General features: G+C 39.7%; 1 protein-coding gene across 1 annotated transcript; it reads left to right on the forward strand.

Annotated features, from left to right (window-relative positions):
• The first annotated feature begins 318 nt into the window (after positions 1–318).
• Positions 319–2,749, forward strand: LOC148027798 (uncharacterized). The gene is made up of 2 exons (XM_087689495.1): positions 319–1,455; positions 2,339–2,749. Exons 1-2 carry the CDS (start codon positions 519–521, stop codon positions 2,419–2,421), a joined length of 1,020 nt encoding a protein of 339 aa, XP_087545621.1. The 5' UTR covers positions 319–518; the 3' UTR covers positions 2,422–2,749.
• Positions 2,750–19,188: the final 16,439 nt, after the last annotated feature.

Raw genomic sequence — 19,188 nt, forward strand, 5'->3', positions numbered from 1 at the left:
GTACACCTCATCGAGAGCTAACATATCTAGCCACCAAGAGGTCTCCAAGAGGTACACCTCATCAAGGGAAATATATCCCTATACTTTTGTGTGGACAAGTGCCATGGTTAACTTTTCATGTCACATTCAAGAAAAAGGTGTTTGATAAGGTGGAACCATAAGAGGAGATCAAATCTATTAACTTCTTCATGTCGCATTCAGGAAAAAGGTGTAAGATAAGGTGGAACCATAAGAAGAGATCAAAATTTGTATAAGCACATGTAATTAGATGAGGTGGGACCAAAAAGAAGAGAACCTATAAGCACATAATATTCTCAGAGAGAATGCCTTACACCTTGTTATAGCTAGAGCATGTGTGGGTGTTTGTTCTAGGATCATATGAGTGCCAATATTGCCCATTGAGAATCTAGTTCCTTGAGGGCAAGACTTATTTGGAGGTAGTTTATGCCACAAACTTTGTTGTACGCAAGCCTTCTCTCTCTGTCGTCCTTAGGCTAGCTGTTGAGTTGTGAGATTCGATGATGAGGGCAAGGGAAGGCATGATGGAGGGGAGAGAAATTGTTGTTATGGAAGCTGGAGAGGACATGGAGTGTGAGGAGGAAATGAAAATCAGAGATAATATGGTCCTCGAGGAGGATCAACATGCGAGCTTAGTTATACATGGAAAGCATGGCATGGAGCCTGAACTATACGTGGGTAGTGGTGCAGGTACTGCTAGGAATGGTAGCGGTGGTAGTAGAACTAGCAATAGCAGTAGTGGTAGAAGCAGCAGGGTGTCTGAGAGAGAGAGCATGCTTGAGGAAGCATGGGAGAGAAGGAAGAGGCACAGTCTGGAGCATCTGAGCTCGGACGACGATCAAGAATGCCAGATGCAGATGCCGACGACGACGGCGGCGATGATGTTGATGAGAGGGGATAATCATTATCATCAGAGGCGACGTAGGCCGACGGATCAGAGAGTGATGGGGCGGAGTGTGTCGTGCTGCGGGCCGAGAGGAGGCGGCCGGGGCGGGTCGATGGAAGACTTAGAGGCGATGGATGACTATCAGTCATATTTGATGAAGAGGAGTACTGGGCGCTGCAGTGGTAGTCCTGCGTCTGTGAGAAAGAAGACGACGACGACGACAAAGACGTTGATGAGGAGCTTGACAGACGATGATTTCGAGGATCTGAGGGGCTGCCTGGACCTGGGCTTGATCAGTCTTAATTACGATAGGAATGTTATGGCCGTGGATGATGATAAGTACGACGGCGACGACGACGACGGTGTGGTCGATGACGACGATGATGCCTATCACCTCATCCGCCATACCCTCCCTGCCTTGCAGCTCTGCTACTGCATCGCCCTCCAGCAGCAGCAGAATATATCGTCGCCTAAATTCTCATCATCGTCGTCTGCCTCTTCGTCTCCTCAGCCAACATCAGTCCTCCCCGCTTGGAAGATCGCCAATCCTGGTGAATCTCTCTCTCTCTCTCTCTCTCTCTCTCTCTCTCTAATCTCGCTAATCTCATTATATCTGGTTTGCTCACTGAGTTGCATAATATTTTAATATAGTCTTTTTCATGCGCCATACAATAATGAAATCTTATTGATAAAATAATTAAAACACCCATTTAAATTTTTTTTTTGAGTGTCTTGTTTCTATTTGATAAAAATTATAGAAAAACCTTTTTCCTTTCTCTTCTCCACAAAAAGCAAAGGCCATTGGTCAGTTGTATAATATGTAAAATGTGCTATATGGTGTATGTTTGTCACACACTACATTTTCATCAATGCACATGAACATTGCCATGATTAGCAGTCCTTTTATTGATTTCCATAACCTAAAAACAATGCTTCAATCTTTCCCTATCCTATCATCCAATGATGAATATGCCTTCATTACATTGTAGAGTACAACACGAGAAGTTAATTAACCACATGCATAACACGTTAAAATGGAACCATTTTGTTTTTTTAGATTTATCAATGCTCACTATTAAGCACCTCATTATAATGCAATCCTTTGATTCTAGCACATAAGTCCATTGCCAAGAAGGTTTTCACTTTGAAGAAATATTACTAATTTACTACTCAATTATCATATTGAAGAACTCTAGCTTGGCATACAATCATATGGGCATTACTAGTTTAGCGCTTATAATTTAGAGGAATATAAGTCTAGCATTACATATGATGAAAAGAAAGAATTCATCACATCAAGCCTTGTTTCAACCAAGGGTGTTGTCTTATCTATCTTTACAATTCATAAAGTAATATAAAAGACACGAACCCATGATTACAAATGCCAAGTAGAGCTATATGATTTGTTATTAACTCTAATTGTTGATTTTCCAGGTGATGATCCTCAAGACATAAAGGAAAGACTTCGCCATTGGGCTCAAGCAGTAGCATGCAATTTGAGGTTGTGGAAGTCATGATAATGATAATAATTTCATTCATCTTGAAATGTAAGCTAGATCTACACCTGATATAAGGTTCACAAAGCTGAGCACATCAAGATATAAAGAAGTTCTCTACTTTTCTTCAACCACATGCCAACACATACCAAACCTATGTGGAGTGCTTAAGGGAAACATTATTGATACTTTCTTGAGTGGTTTCCTTGTAGACCTATACAAGAGATAAGTCAGACACTCAATGAAAGCTAGCTAGTTTCTTTGTTTCAAATTTCCAACCCAAAAAGTTATTGTACATGATCTTTAATGGAATCCTCAAGCATAATGTGCAATTAACTTATTGTCTCAAGAGTCATGATATAATGTCACAAGTCTCATCATTCTTTCTTTGCACAATGTCATGATGGTTGATCATGTTAAACCTATGTAATTTTAGGTGGGATTATAGTTTTGTCCTTGTTTTGTCACTATATTGAAATATTGAAAAAGGGATAATGTATCAAAAGTTTTAGAATTTTAGAAATAAAGATGTTGTAAGATCTAAAGTTGATAATTCACTTTTAATGTCAATTACTTCTTAGATATATACTCAAAGATATGAAATCCATCCAAAATGTTACTATTAAGTGTTAGCTACCAAACAAAACAGATGTATCTTATTATTACAAGTGAAGAATCTAGCTTACAATAAACTAGATTTCAATAAGTGATTTATAAAGGAGAATTTCATGAACATCAAATCCAAATGAGCTTTAGTCCCAAATTAATTCCAAGATTCATTCAATCTATTTCATTTTGTTGAATTATAGACCAAATTTCATGAGATCATGCAATGTTTTGAAGTCTCTATTGAAGATATGAAAGTTGATCCAAGGAAAATAAGTACTACTAATGTGAGTTGGCAATGCCTAAGAACAAATTATCTTCATGCATAAAAGTTGAGGAATGCAAGTAAATGAGTTTTAGATATAGGACCAATTAGCTAAGGTAGAAAGCAATTTATACAAGGGGATTCCATGAACATCAACTCCAAATGACCTTCGTGTCCCAAACTAATTCAAAAAATTTTTCCATTAAATTATGGACCATATTTCTTGAGATCATGCAATGTTTTGATGCAAACAAATGATCTTCAAACATAGAAGTTGAAATTCAAAAAATGCAAGCAAATGAGCTTTAGATATAGTGCCAATTAGCAAGTTGGGACAATATTTAGGTTAAAAAATTTGAGAGGAAATTTGATCAACATAGAAATATGAATTGAATACCATATGAAACTTGGCTTAGCATAACCAATGTGTAGTTTAATATTGACAATTTTAGTCCTAGTGCGCACATGCTCTAATAAGAAATATGGCCTAACCAATCTCACCTAAATGATTATGCGAATATAGAAGTCACCTATGTAGAATAAGTGAAAAGAAACATGTTCAATGCTTGAGCCGCATGCCCCTAGAAATAACTACATACATGCATAAGGTTAGGCACAATATGAAATCTCTATGTACCCCAATTGAAAGGGTTAGGCTTAGTAATGTGGATACATACGATTAGAAAGAAACTCTCTTTACATCACCTAAATGGGTGCATAATGCTAGCCTCTCTCTCTCTCTCTCTCTCTCTCTCAATCAATCAATCAATCAATCAATTTGCAATATGTACTTTGACTGTGCTATGTTAACAAGTATATTTATGATTTTGTAACATACTTGCCCCTAGCTAGGCTAGGGAAGGCATCCTTTAGTAGTCTTTCGGACACCTCTCTACAAACACCACCATCTGGACCCAATTTCAATACACGGAATTAGCTAGTTAGGTAGTCTTCAAGTCTACCTTGTACTAAAATGTTAATGCCTCAACTCAAAGGATTGACTTGAGGATACCTATTCTATGAAGGTCTCCTATATAGCAGTCTAACATCCACCTAAGAAGGGTTACATTGTAACCAATCAAAGGTGAGAGTGGGCTAACATTACGCTTGGTTTAAAAAGGGTGGAGTTGTCTTTTGGACTTCCATGGCCATTAGAACCTATACTCAATCGCACTCTAGTCCCCTAAAATGGTGTTAAGATGGTTAACTATGCTAATGATTTGGGGGTCACGTTCTAGCGGCTCTATCTTGTGTTTAGGAAAGTTACTCAAGTGATCATGTCCACCCAACCATAGGTTGTTAGTCGTCATGACTAAGACCTCCTACTTTCCTTGATGGGTTTGTTCTAGTTATTTAATTAACAAAGCATACTACCACACTATGTGAACATATAAAACCACAAAGTTGTCTCAGTCCCTAATGATGGCTCCCAATCCTTCAAGGTTGTTTCACATCTTGACAAGTATTTGAGGTCATCCACCGATGAAATCAATAGTGGGGATCACCATGGTGTGAGAAAATATTTAATCATGGACATGTCACCACATGCAAACAAACTGGACAAGTACTATTTATATCATTTGCTTGACTTTTCAATGCTTATCCATGGTCAGAGTTGTATTAATGCATGGGAGTCTCAAGTGGAAACTTGCATGTTTCACATGTGTTTTTGTCACTTAGTTTTAAAATCTATTCATATTGTAGAAAGTGTTATCCATGCTAATAGGATTTGCAATCTTGATATAGCATTTGGAAACTTGATTGGATTTTTTAAAGGTTTTAATGGTATATTTCCCACTTGGCATGGGAGAGGGACCTTAGTAAAGACAAAAAATGTGGGAGATATAAAAAGAAGGGAAAAAACATAGTATAAGAAAAGAGACTTATGATAGATGATTAAAGCTTACATGGTTTTCAAAGTTGATGGAGATGTGCTAAAGAATGGAATCGTGGGGTGAAGCCTGCTGCTACAATTCCTCTCTTTTTTTATTTTACAATAGCGAGGGTTTGCTTTCAACTTCTCTTTCCCTTTCTCTTGCCATAGGAAACACAGAGAGTGTAGTTTTTTTATTGAATGTATTATTGTTGAGGAGAGAGACAGTAGGAGGTTTGTTTCACTCTACATTGTTGATAACCACATATTGAGGAATTTGGGAATTTTTGTAAAGTTTGGGAATTCCTAATGTGATTAATATTCGGGCACATGGTCAAATCTTATCCCCTTACTTGAAGGTGAAAATTTTCCTAGATACTATATAGGCAATCCCCCCAAGTCCCACTCTCAAATATGGGGTTAAGATTTAGCCACTTAGTCAAATCTTTATTCCTTATTTGAAAGTAGAACTTGGAAGATTCCCTAATTCTCTAATATGGTATTTGATGGTGTATGTCATGTTAGAGGTTTCTCATTAGTTAGAGAAGGAAAATGAGAATTTTAGTGGTTGAAGGGTTGTTGGCTTAGTAATGTGGATACATACGATTAGGTATAGTCAGAAAGAAACTCTCTTTACATCACCTAAATGGGTGCATAATGCTAGCCTCTCTCTCTCTCTCTCTCTCTCTCTCTCTCTCTCTCTCTCTCTCTCTCTCTCTCTCTCTCTCTCTCTCTCTCTCTCTCTCTCTCTCTCTCTCTCTCTCTCAATCAATTTGCAATATATACTTTGACTATGCTATGTCAACAAGTATATTTATGATTTTGTAACATACTTGCCCCTAGCTAGGCTAGGGAAGGCATCCTTTAGTAGTCTTTCTTACACCTCTCTACAAACACCACCATTTGGACCCAATTTCAATACATGGAATTAGCTAATTAGGTAGTCTTCAAGTCTACCTAGTAATGAAATGTTAATGCCTCAACTCAAAGGATTGACTTGAGGATACCTATTCTATGAAGGTCTCCTAAATAGTAGTCTAACATCCACCTGAGAAGGGTTACATTGTAACCAATCAAAGGTGAGAGTGGGGCTAACATCACACTTGGTTTAAAAAGGGCGAAATTGTCTTTTGGACTTCCATGGCCATTAAAAGCTATACTCAATCGCACTCTGGTCCCCTAAAATGGTAATAAGATGGTTAACTATATTGCTAGTGAGTTGGGGGTCATGTTCTAGTGGCTCTATCTTGTGTTTAGGAAAGTTATCTAAGTGATCATGTCCACCCAACCATAGGCTGTTAGTCGTCATGACTAAGACCTTCTACTTTCCTTGATGGGTTTGTTCTGATTATTTAATTAACAAAGAATACTACCACACTATGAGAACTTATAAAACCACAAAGTTCTCTCAGTCCCTAATGATGGCTCCCAACCCTTCAAGGTCGTTGCACATCTTGACTAGTATTTGAGGTCATCCACCCATGAAATCAATAGTGGGGATAACCATGGACATGCCACCACATGCAAATAGACTGGACAAGTACTATTTATATCATTTGCTTGACTTTTCAATGCTTATCCATGGTCAAGATGGGAGTCTCAAGTGGGAACTTACATGTTTGCCATGTGTTTTTGTCACTTATTTTTAAAATCTATTCATGTTGTAGAAAGCGTGATCCGTGCTAATAGGATTTGCAATCTTGATACAATATTTGGAAACTTGGTTGGATTTTTAAATGTTTTAACGGTATATTTTCCATTTGGCATGGGAGAGGGACCTTAATAAAGACAAAAAATGTGGGAGATATAAAAAGAAGGGAATAAACATAGTATAAGAAAAGAGACTTACAATAGATTATTAATGCTTACATGGTTCTCGAAGTTGATGGAGATGTGCTAAAGAATGGAATTGTGGGGTGAAGCTTGCATTGCAATTCCTCTCTTTTTTTATTTTACAATAGCGAGGGTTTGCTTTCAAGTTATCTTTTCCTTTCTCTTGCCATAGGAAACACAGAAAGTGTAGTCTTTTATTGAAGGTATTATTGTTGAAGAGAGAGAGACAGTAGGAGGTTTGTTTCACTCTATATTGTTGATAACCACATATTGAGGAATTTGGGAATTTTTGTAAAGTTTAGGAATTCCTAATGTGATTAATATTTGGGCACATGGTCAAATCTTATCCCCTTACTTGAAGGTGAAATTTTCCGTAGATACTATATAGGCAATCCCCCCAAGTCCCACCCTCAAATATGGGGTTAAGATTTAGCCACTTAGTCAAATATTTACTCCTTATTTGAAAGTGGAACTTGAGAGATTCCCAAATTTTCTAATATGGTATTTGATGGCGTATGTCATGTTAGAGGTTTCTCATTATTTAGAGAAGGAAAATGAGAATTTTAGTGGTTGAAGGATTGGTATAATACAAAGATTATGTATTGTAGGTTTCTTTGGAATGGAAAGATTTTTTCATGTGGCTATATCTCCTATTTGCATAATCTAAATTTTGTAGCCGTTGAAGTTCTACAGGTCTTGAGAGATTTGTAGTGTTCTATTAGAAAAGGGTATACTAAAATACCTGATTTTCCATACTTGTATAAAAATCTGAAATAAAAAGAAATTCGATACTTGTTGTCCATGTGTTCTTGTAGTGGTACTACTTGACGTGATAGTATTTATAGCATGCCACTCTAAAAAATAAGAAAACCTATAAATCTAAATATTTGAGTGAAGAAAGAAGCCCCAGTGGGAGGACGAGCAAGCAGAAGCAAGAGAGGTGCAAGCTATGAAGGATGGAGCAAGAGAGCAAGAGAGGGAGACTCAAGATGTAGGAAATCCAACAATCACAATGTGTGATTAGGATTCCCTTATTCGTTAATCACTAAAAGAATAAAAAATGAAGTGACAATGATGGGTGCTCACCACTTGTGGTGTACAGGTATCCGGGTACTGTAAGTGTAGTGAATATATGGGTAGCGTAGGTACATCCACTTAGGCTAAAGTTCCTCAAGTGAGAAGTGAAAAAAGAAAAAGAAAAAGTGACAAAGTACAAATATACATAAAGTACATTAGGATGAGAAAATATGTCATCTCATCGTACACCCATCATCTTCCTAAGGCCCGGTAAAACATTCTACTGAGAGACTTTTAGTTGCAAGCTTTAGTGTCTACAACATACTATAACTTTGTAGTAGATAGGGCTATGCATTTTTGCACCCTAGACATCCAAGAAATAACACCTCTAACAAAGGTGAAGATATAGCCAGAGGTGGGAGCCAAAGGTGGACTTCCTATTGTTTGCATATCATGTATAATTAGAGTTAGTGTATTCTATGACTTCTATATCTTGGGCACCATAAAATATGCACATATTTGCAATGCTCTTAAGGTATCTCGAGATAACCTTCAGAGCATCCCAGTACTGCCTTCCACATGTATCCATATAGTGTATCACAACCCCCACTATAAAGGCTATGTCAGGATAAGTAGCTATCATGGCATATATCAAACTACCCACTGTGGATGCATAAGGAACCTTGGCCATCCTCGAACTCCTACTTATCAAACTATGGATAATTGGCTTGACTAACCTTCACAACATGAGAAGGCAAAGGACATGGAATAGGCTTAATATCATGCATATGAAATCACTCAAGGACCTTTTAGATGTACTCCCTCTACGTAACAAGTAAAGGAGCCCCTTAGAGTGATTGCACATGATGTGCGATCATGAAGAATGTGTGAGGCTTATCCCATGTCCTTCATCTCAAAGCTCTTCTTGAATTGACTTTTCAAGATATCTAGCTCATCATGAGCTCTCCCAATAATCAACATATCATCCATATAGAGTACCAAAAGCATAATGCTACCATCAAGGGCCTTCTTCATGTATAAAAATTGTGGCACCATTTCTTGGATGCCTACTTAAGGCCATAAATGCTCTTTCTTCTTAACTTGCACACTAGGTGTTCTCTGGATTTTTTCTCAAACCCCTTAGGCTACAACATATAAATCTCATCATGCAAGTCCCCATATAAGAAAGCCATCTTGACATCCATTTGATAAAGTTCTAGATCTAACTGCGTAACCAAGACTAAAACCAATCGTAGGATAGTCATCATGACTACATGAGGAAATGCCTCATCAAAGTCAACACCATGCTCTTGCTTAAAACCCTTAGCAACCAATCTAGACTTATATGCTAGCTTGAGGCATTGAAAGGTACTCTTTAACTTGTACATTCACTCGCATGTCAAAGCACACTTTTCATTAGGCAAAGGAACCAAATCCCATGTATGATTTTTTTATCATAAGTCATACTTTGACTACATGGCCCTCTCCCAAGAGTGGCTATCACTTCTCTGCATAACCTCATTATAAGTAAGAGGCTCACTATCATCTGTCACCATAACATAATCCATGGAGGGCTCAAACCACTTATGGGGACATCTATCTCTAGTAGAACATTTCAAAGTAGGCTTTCGGGCTTGTAAAACATGTCTAACATCATAATCATGGGCCATTGGAGTATCAAATGTAGCAATAGAGAATTTTGTGGTCAAAAGGAGAGCAAATAAGAGGAGAGAGAAGGAGTCGTGTGTCCAATAGAATGGAGGCCAATGTTATGTTGGATTTTCTCAAAAATTACTCACAAAATAGCAAAAAATACGCCAAAATCTTTTTTGTTTAAGGAGAATACCCTCTAAATGTCACTATCTATGGACAAGAAGAAGATTTGGAAAGATTCTGGAGGGAGGTTTGGGGAGGTTTTGGGAGGGAAGTTTTTCAAAAACTCCCCACCTTCTTTCTCCTAGCTACTGAGACCTTCTCATCCTTCTAGAGCTCTCTGCACTCTTTCTTTGTTGTTAATCTCTAATGGCTTCCCACCCTCATCATCTAAGTTCTCAATGTTTTGCAGTGGTCGTCGCAAACAATGCTACTCCCTTGCCTCACAAACCTTCAACTTCTGTCTTCTCTATCTTGGTTCCCATTACCCTTGATGGGAATACATGGACAGAAATTCTCATCTCTAAGGGAACTTGGGCGCTCATGCAGCCACGATGAGGAAAGCGCAAGCATGAGGGAAGTGTCTAAAAATGGACATGGAAGGGACGTGTGGTGGACTTTAAAATTCCACATGGCAAAACAACTATGAAGGAGGTGCTCGTGCAGCACGTCTACATGCACCATCAGATTGTAATGGCACTTGGATATGAGACAAGGCTTCCACCTCATAGGCCAAACTATAGGTTTGGCTTGCCCTCTTGGTCTTTATGTATCATTATTGTCATTACTTCAAACATTTATTATATTCTGTGTGAGAATATCATGTGTCACTACTTCAGACATTTATCCTTCATCCTATGAGGAGTGGTAGCCCATTGAGTGCATTGTAGGAGTCATCCATGTGCTTCATATACATGTTCGACAGTTACAATATGAGGGAAGGACTGGGGGGAGCCTTGCAGATGAAGGTCTCTTCTTTTATGATAATTTTTACCAACTTCAAGACCGGGTCTCACACGAAAGGTTACCTCTAAGCACTCCCTTTAGATGCAGACAAGAAGAGATTGGCATGGCCAGTGCGCCTGGCTGGTTTCTTTGGAGTAGAGTCCACACAAAGCAAGATATACAGAGATGTGCAACAATCATTACGAGCTACCATCCCAATGAAATTAGTGAAAATCATGCTATCTATGCCTGTCAACATTTTTGTGGAACTATTCCGAGAGTTTGATGTTAATGTTACCAAGACAATGCTAGTTTGCATACAAATGGACAACGAATTACTAGCAAATATACTATGGAGCCAATGGTTCATGAAACATGTGGGATATTTACATTGTCGCATTGTCCTTGATATAGTTGTGGCGAAGTACATGATGACAACCCAGACTTTTATACTATCATTCTGGTATTGTCGGGAGCATTATATCAATGGAGTGCTTGTGCCAATGGACTAGGAGGCTGCAAGCTTGCAAGCCAACCAGGTTATAGACATTGAGGTGGTAGATGAGGCCTCATCTCTATTGACCATTATAAGCATAAGAGAGGAATGTGCTTTGATCAAGCTTCGCAAAGACATCAATGATGACACATCCAATATGCTACTAGAAGACTTCTACTTCGTACACAATAGAAAGTATGTATTGAAAAGAAGGGAATCATAGATGATGCGCAAGGATCTTCAAGGTAGAGTTTAGGCCAAAGCTTAGTACTACCAACCTGAGCCACTCTTGTAATACACAACCTTATAACTTGAGCTTCTCTTGCAAGATGGACCTTGTAACACACAACCCTTCTGTTAAGGGATCTTTTGTAACACACCTTTTGTTATAGAATGGATCTTTTGTAACACACAAAGCCTTTGATAATTTATGGATAATTCCTGTCAATTTCCTCTCTACAATTAGTTGCATTACTATTTTGGTATATTTTGGAGTGCAGATATGGTGTAATCGACATGATGTAATTGACACAACAAGCTGTACCTTGTAACATACAACTCTTCTTAAGGGATGGGTGTTTTATAACACACAACCCTTTTGTTAAGAATTGGTTCTTTGTGTCATTTTTCTTTTACTGTTGGTAATGCTATTGTTTTGGTGTGTTTAACAGTGCTTGCCTTTGAGGAATACAAAGATGACATAATTCAGACATTTTCTTAATTCACAAGAATCAAAGAAGATATAGCATAATACATTGTCCTAATGTCTTTAACAATCAAAGAATAATGTGTTTCTACATTATATAATTCAACCATACATATTTAGTAGCACATCCTAGAAACCAATACAAGCGCAAAAGATATGGCTTCTATCTCTTTAAAAAATCATCATCTTCATTGCCCCCAAAGCCAAGAGCCTTAATGAGGCTCCCAATTGGATTGTACCTTTCTTTTTTTGGTGTTTCTTCAATAAACATTATATTATTAGGTTCAATTTTAATGTCTATATATGCAAAAGGTTTTGTAAATAGTCCATGGCATGGCTCATAGGGATGCTCAATTTCTAGGTCCTCATAGCACTGGGCCCTATTATAAAAGAACTAAAGATGCTGTTTAAGATCAATTTGTATATTACGTGATAGTAGCCAAAGTACAGGAGTCAAATACCAATTCGGCATTGATGACCATATGCCTACCCAAAATCCCTTCAGCAAAAAATCTACTATAAACTGTTGCACAACATAACATAGTGTCCCGCAATAAACCATGACCGTAGACATGTATTTTGAAAACGGCTTCACTTTCTTCACAAGAGTAGCCCATTGACATCTAATATTATCAATCTCTATAGCCAAAACAAGAAAGCATGTCACCAATTCAAACATCCAAGATATCTAGATGATCAAGACCACTCGAACATTAAAAAAAACATTAATACTCAAAAATCAAATTGGAAATTCTACCAAACAGTTTGTTTACATGAATGGATACTGAGAAACAAAGTCTAGTACATTCAAGTAAGCATACTAGAGTTACATGAATGGTCATACAGAAGACTAATTCACAAAGCACAACAGGAGACTGTAAAGAATTTTGCAATTACAAGAAAATTAAAAATGATATCCAAGGAAAGGCATCGAAATGCTTGGAATCAATCCAATGTGAGGAAATGTCATGAGCTATGGCATCAATCAAGAGTTAGAGTCGGGAGAAGGTGGACTTGATGATGACTTCATCCTCTTTGGGGAGCACTCTCGGTCATTCTCGTCTTCCACCTTCGGCATCAGCATCATCGTGGAGGGGCCTTCATCAGGTTTTGCGACAGTGCACCCTTACATAGCCTTGTTTTCTTTTCCCATATGGATGCAGGTCCTCAATTTGTGTCATCCCCGCTGCAATAGCTTGACCCGCATATGATAAATAATATGGCATTCAAAGTGCCTGGCATCCATATCCTATACCAAAACTTGCAAACCAAATTGATTTGCTACCAATATCACTTTCTTGGCATTGGTTGCCATAGGATGGCCACCCAAATATCACCTTCTCGGCATTGGTTGCCATAGGATGGCCACCCAAATACCTGAAACTACCTTCAATGCAAAAAGAGGTAGCACCGTATTGTTTGGAGAGAAATCCTTGTGAAATATTTTGATTTGTCAAGAAACAATAAAAGAAAATATGCTTGTAAGGAAACATTGCCAAATAATATGTATATAGATATTTGTCTCTCAATTGTGTATATGTACATGTGTACATATGACTCGTTACCTTTTTATGATCGAAACATCCCACATAGTGGGCCAACTCGGAATCCTTTCTGGTGCCTTTTAAATTGGAGGAAGATGAGGATGCACTGCCTACCGACTTGCTTCCTTTGGCTCTTTTAATGAACTCATCTTTGCAAAAACGAGAAGCTAGAAATCAAACATATCAAAATTGAAAAATGCCATAGCAATAGCAACCACTTAATACTAAGAACAAAAGGAACACACACTACCAGATGATTCTCATCATTTTCTAGCATTCTTCTTGACCATAGTGGGATTGTCCCCCCAATGTCTGGCATTGCTTCTCTCTTTTGGATCCTGCCTATGTCCAACACTCCTAAACGCTTTGCAGCTTGAGTAGTCTCTATCTCGGGGGGAAACTGACTCTCTTGTGACTTAGCCTCCTCAAAAAACTATGTGAGCAATTGTTTTCCTATCATGTGATCCCCCTCCTTGACTTCTGAGTCGGCCAAGAAATATTTATCTTATTCATCCACAATGAAACCAATATCAACATCATTGAATTAAGCTAATGCTACAAGATAGTAGTCCTCACACATATTTATTACTACATAATGTCCACTAAAAGAATAAACTCTTCATTTTTCAGGCCCATCATATAGCTCAACATGCATTATAAAGGAAGGCCGTGAGGCTCATCCTCCATCTCTTTACCCTTCCTTGGGACATCCACATCGAGTCTCGATACCACAGGGTCACTACCTACCAAGGCTCGCTCTTCCTCTAAGTCGATGGGTATCTCTTCATCATAATCGTCATCCTTTGCAAGCTGAGTGCCCTTAGAGGTGGATGGAGCTTGTGCTTATGCATCATCTCGAAGCTGAAGGTGCAAAAAACACAAAAACCCATACTTGTATTGAACAATTCGACATTTCTTTGAATGTAGGGGACAATTGTCCAAGCACACTATGCCACACGAGGGGATCTTCTCCAAATCCCTTCTAAGCTTTCTTGCACTTGCTCTATTTGATGACCAAAGCCATGGATGGATATATGTCACTCCATCCAGCACAACAATACTCATTGCGGTCAAACTTTTGAACTCACATTCATAGTCCTCAAAGGCATCAATGCTAGCACCTCCTCTAATGGAAAATCTATCGTAAACATACAAGAGAGCTCATGTGCTCTAAGCACAACACTTGCTCTGTAAACAAATCCAAAAATCTTGTCCCCTGGAAGCTCTTGGGCAATCTCATCATCCAAACAAGAAGAATGATGTTGAACAACAAACTTCAGGCCATCACTTGATTACAAATCCTAAAAAGGGGGCTCAAGAAAATAGGAACCAAAGATTAGTAAAAGAATCAAGAAAATAGAAAAAAAGGAACTTCGGGCCAATGGGCCAAAACGGTGCGAGTGAGGCCCAAAGATCTTCCTAGGGGGGCATCTATCGCATTATTGTGACCCATGCTGATCGTGTTAGGCATGTTGAAGGACAATGGGCCAAAAGGGCATGAGTGAAGTCAAAGGACCTTCCTAGGGGGGCCTCTATCACACTGCTGTGACCCATGCTGATCTCATTGGGTGTGTTGAAGTACAATGGGCCAGAATGTTGTGAGTGAGGCCTAAGGACTAACTAGCGCAAGGCCCAAGGACTACCAATTAGTCCCTGTATTGCACGGGAGAGTTCTTCTAGTCCGGCAGTGTAAATGTTTTGACCTAAAGGTGAAGATCCCCCAAATGACCTAAAGACGAATGGAGAAAAGCAGGGAGAAGATGAGAGATGCAAGAGGGATTGCTTTTGGTTTGCGGTAGGAGAAGATGAGAGGCGGCGAGAGGGGCCATCGTCATACACTGTTGTGACAAGTAAGGGAAGATTAAGCATACCTTGTACGAGATGGAAAGGAAAGCAAGTAGAAGACAAGAGGTGTAAGAGGAAAGAAAGTAGGGAGAAGACGTGAGGTTCGTCAAACCCAACTGCATGAAGAAGATGCGAGGTTCGTCAGAGCCAACCGCAGACGACTGCAAACAACAATGTGGACATGACGGACTCTGGAGGAACATGACTCACGAGATTGATTTGCTAGGAAGTGTGTCTGTACTATTGACATTTAATGCCACTTGAAGTGACCCACATCAAGTTTGTTATGGGCCACGGCCTCGGCATAAGCTCATTCCTTATTATTATTATTATTATTATTGAGAGAAACATAATTTGATTAAAATGAAAAAAAAGAAATTACAAAGTGCCATGAGAAAGGTCCACGGCGAGGCTCTTAGTAGAAACTCATGCTAATCATGCATGTAGGCTTAGAACCAAGCACATAATAGAAATTAGACCCAATATGGAATGTACATAATAGTCTCAAAACCAAGCACATAATAGGAAGAGTTTGTAGACAAAACACAATAAATGGACATCGAATTCGCTAATCAGCTTGAAGCTGAGGATGTGGTCATGATGAATAGACTTTCCCTTTCGCCTTCTAAAGAGAATCAAGGCACCCTTTCCCCTTCTAAAGATAATCAAGGCACCCTAATGTCATAGAGGTTCAACCTAGCGTTGGTAGAGGTTCAACCTAGGCATAAGGTAAGTTACTTATTTGTATTGCCACCTCGGGGGGGGTCACTCATGAATATATGCATATATATAGCGTGAGTTCAAAATAAGGGGTTTTTAAAACACCATTTTTATACATTTTTTACATAGAGAAGGGTGTCATATAAAGGGGTTACTTACAGATTCAATAGAAAAGGGTTGTCTTTTATTCAAGGAAAATTCACAGATTAGGATATTTATAAATAGGCCATGAACGTACGTTAAATAGAGAATATATATATAGTGAACCCCCTGAGATTGCCACCTATTCCTTGCCTCTTCCTATTCGTGTTGCTCACCTTATTCCCCTGCCTCTTCAAGTTCTTGCTGCTCGCTTGGTCCGCTATTGCTTCGTCCCTGCATCTTCGAGTTGCTCAAATCACTGTCAAAATGCAAAGCTTCTTATCTACCAACGTATGTTAAGCCTCTCATCTTCCAAGCCTCATTGTCTTGTTTGCAGTAGGATTCCATTACTCTTTGATCTCGCTTCCTCTCTTCTTGGGCCATCACAATGCGAGAGAGGCCCCTCAATATGTCGACCTCACCCCCCTCGCCTCGTGATGACCTCCCTTCCTAGGACATCACGGTGCGGGAGAGGCCCCTCAATTCATTGACCGCACCCCCTCACCCCATAATGACCTCGCTTGTTGGATCATCATGGCGCGAGAGAGGCCCCTCAATCCGTTGACCATGGATCCCTCGCCCGATGAGGACCTCTCCTCCTGGGCCATCATGGTGCAAGAGAGGCCCCTCAATCCGTCAACTGTGCCCCCCTCGCCCCATGATGACCTCCCTTCCTATGCCATCATGATGCAAGAGAGGCCCCTCAATCCATCAACCATGCCCCCCTTGCCCCATGATGACCTCCCTTCCTAGGCCATCATAGTGTAAGAGAGGCCCCTCAATTCGTCGACCGCACCCCCCTCGGCCCCGTGATGACCTCCCTTCTTGGTCTTATGCAAGGCCCAAGGACTTACTATCATATGCTTGCAGATGCCACAATGAAAAGGCCAACCACAACAAAGCCTTTTGTTAGACCAAGGTGATGCTATGTTATAGGTTCAGTCTAGGAGATGAAGATACAATGTGCACAGTGTTGAGAATAACAAATGATGCTTGCCCATAGAGGCTAGATGTATGCCTTGAAGAGGCTAGAAGATAGACAAATGATCTATCTTGGAACCGAATTCACTTGAGTTAAAATTTCTCATTCTAATCATGTATTGTGTGTTTGATTTGCGTCCACCATAGCTCATCTAGTTCTAGGTCCATGATTCTCAACATGGTATTAGAGCTAGGTAGCTAATGGTGTGATTTCTAGTGTCATGCTTGTGGAGAGTCCTCGTTTCATCTCTTCTGGGCAAGATGCACTCATAAATGGATTGATTGATTTTGTTTCTCTGTGTCTGTATCATAACGGGTGAGATTGAAAGCAATAGCATCAGGACTCCTCTCAGGACACTTAGAGCAAGGTCGTATGTCACGAATTTGAGAGGCTAAGTGAATTTGTTGTCCTCGACATACAAATGATGATCCTTTCTCCTTATCAGTACCTATTGCAATAGTGGCCATCCATTTGATTTCATCCTTTTAATTTTTGGCCACCACACTTGATCGCCTTCTCAAGCTCCAAGAAGGCATGGCTTCGAGCATGCCATGAGCAACAAAAACTTGTCAACACTCTACTACTCTTCCAATAACACCACTTTGTGCACTCCTTGTGGTAGGTTGAATACCATGAAATCAATTTTCTATTCTCTAGGTTCCTAGATGTGCAAGAAACCACTGCTAAGTACATCGAGTTATGGGGTAGGCTTGGGTGCCTGTGTAGGTGGAAATAGAGGCTCCTTTGCATCAGAGGAAACCTCCATGGAAACCTAGAAATCTCTTCAAGGAAAGAACGAACTTGACTACCTCAGCCTAGGTTATTCTGCTCCAGTGGCCCAATGGTTGGATATCTGAGTTTTCTATGTGCATTTTAGTTGCTACCTTGAAGATACACCAGAGATGTTGTCGATCTAGGCTTAGCTCAACTTATTTGGAGGTGAATAGAAGCCAAGTACCGCCTGCAAAAGAGGTCGTTCTAATTCTTCGTAGAGATAGAGTGGATACAGAGTCAGCAAAAGCAACTTATGTGAGTACAGATAGGCTCAGAACCATTGGATAATTGACTTTTGACATTTGTAAAAAGGACAATCTTCTTATTTGTGGAGTAGTGAAAAAATCTAATGGCTATGTTGGGGGTAAAGGCGCCTCCGCCTAGCTACCCATGTATTACTACACTGATAGTACCCGCCACTGCACACTACAAGCGGTGGGCACCCATCACCATCACTATATTGTTTATTCTTTTAGTGATAGTTTGAATAAAGGAAGGCTTGGTCACACATTGTGACTATTGGAGTTCCCATTTGGTCTCTCTCTCTCTTTCTTGCTCTTGCTCTCCCGTCATAGCTCTGCCAAGAAATCTTCGATCCTTCTCACCTTTCAACTAGTATCAGGGCATGGTTGCTCGAGCATTCAAAATTTTTTCGTAACTCCTTTAGCTTCCTATCGATTACCTACACTCATTGGGTCTCCTTCCCGGCAGCCATGGCCGACTCTCTTGAGCTCTCGTTACTCCCTGACTTCCCGAGCACCTACCAGCCCATTTGGGCACCCTCGGGGCATTCCTGCAGAGGTATTGGAGCTTTCTTTTGTTATTTTACTATAGTCCACAGGTTTTTTGAAGTAAGGCAGCCATGTCCTATTGCTTCTTGTGATGCCTACTATCTACCGGTGACTTTGCCCTTAAAGATGGAGCTCCTAGGGGTCCTTGACTACTCCCTCAACCTTGCCTTGACCTTACCCAACCCTTCCATAGGCCCCATATCAATTTGGGCCAGCTTGAAGACCTACAAAAAATTTTCGTTTTTTACTTCAACCCTCGGCACTCATTGGCAAATTGACACTTGGGAACACTCCCTTAATACTCGACATTGGTGGTTATCATTGGCATTGATTTGTGGATTGATTTACCTCAGTTCAGGACTATTTTCCACAGTCCACAAGCAGCCACAACTAGTGTTACATCAATACTTTATGTTTATGCTTGGTTAGCATTGACATTGGTTGCTTGGTTGGTCCCGAATGCTCCTCAAATTCTAGAGGAATGTCTACCTATGATATGAGATGTTTTTGGGGCTAAATTTGCTTAGCCATGGCTGTTTTACATAGTCCACAGACAGCCCAAAATAGGGCAGCCCCCTGTCATTACATTTTATGCTT

This window comes from Lygodium microphyllum, chromosome 12, assembly GCF_053477565.2.
Source record: "Lygodium microphyllum isolate KBCC chromosome 12, Lygodium_microphyllum_v1.1.10, whole genome shotgun sequence".
Lineage (NCBI taxonomy): Eukaryota > Viridiplantae > Streptophyta > Polypodiopsida > Schizaeales > Lygodiaceae > Lygodium > Lygodium microphyllum.

Coding starts and splice junctions, on each gene's coding strand:
- LOC148027798 (XM_087689495.1), top strand. CDS start 519: ATGATGAGGGCAAGGGAAGGCATGATGGAGGGGAGAGAAATTGTTGTT. Junction 1,456..2,338: donor TTGGAAGATCGCCAATCCTG/GTGAATCTCTCT, acceptor TTGATTTTCCAG/GTGATGATCCTCAAGACATA.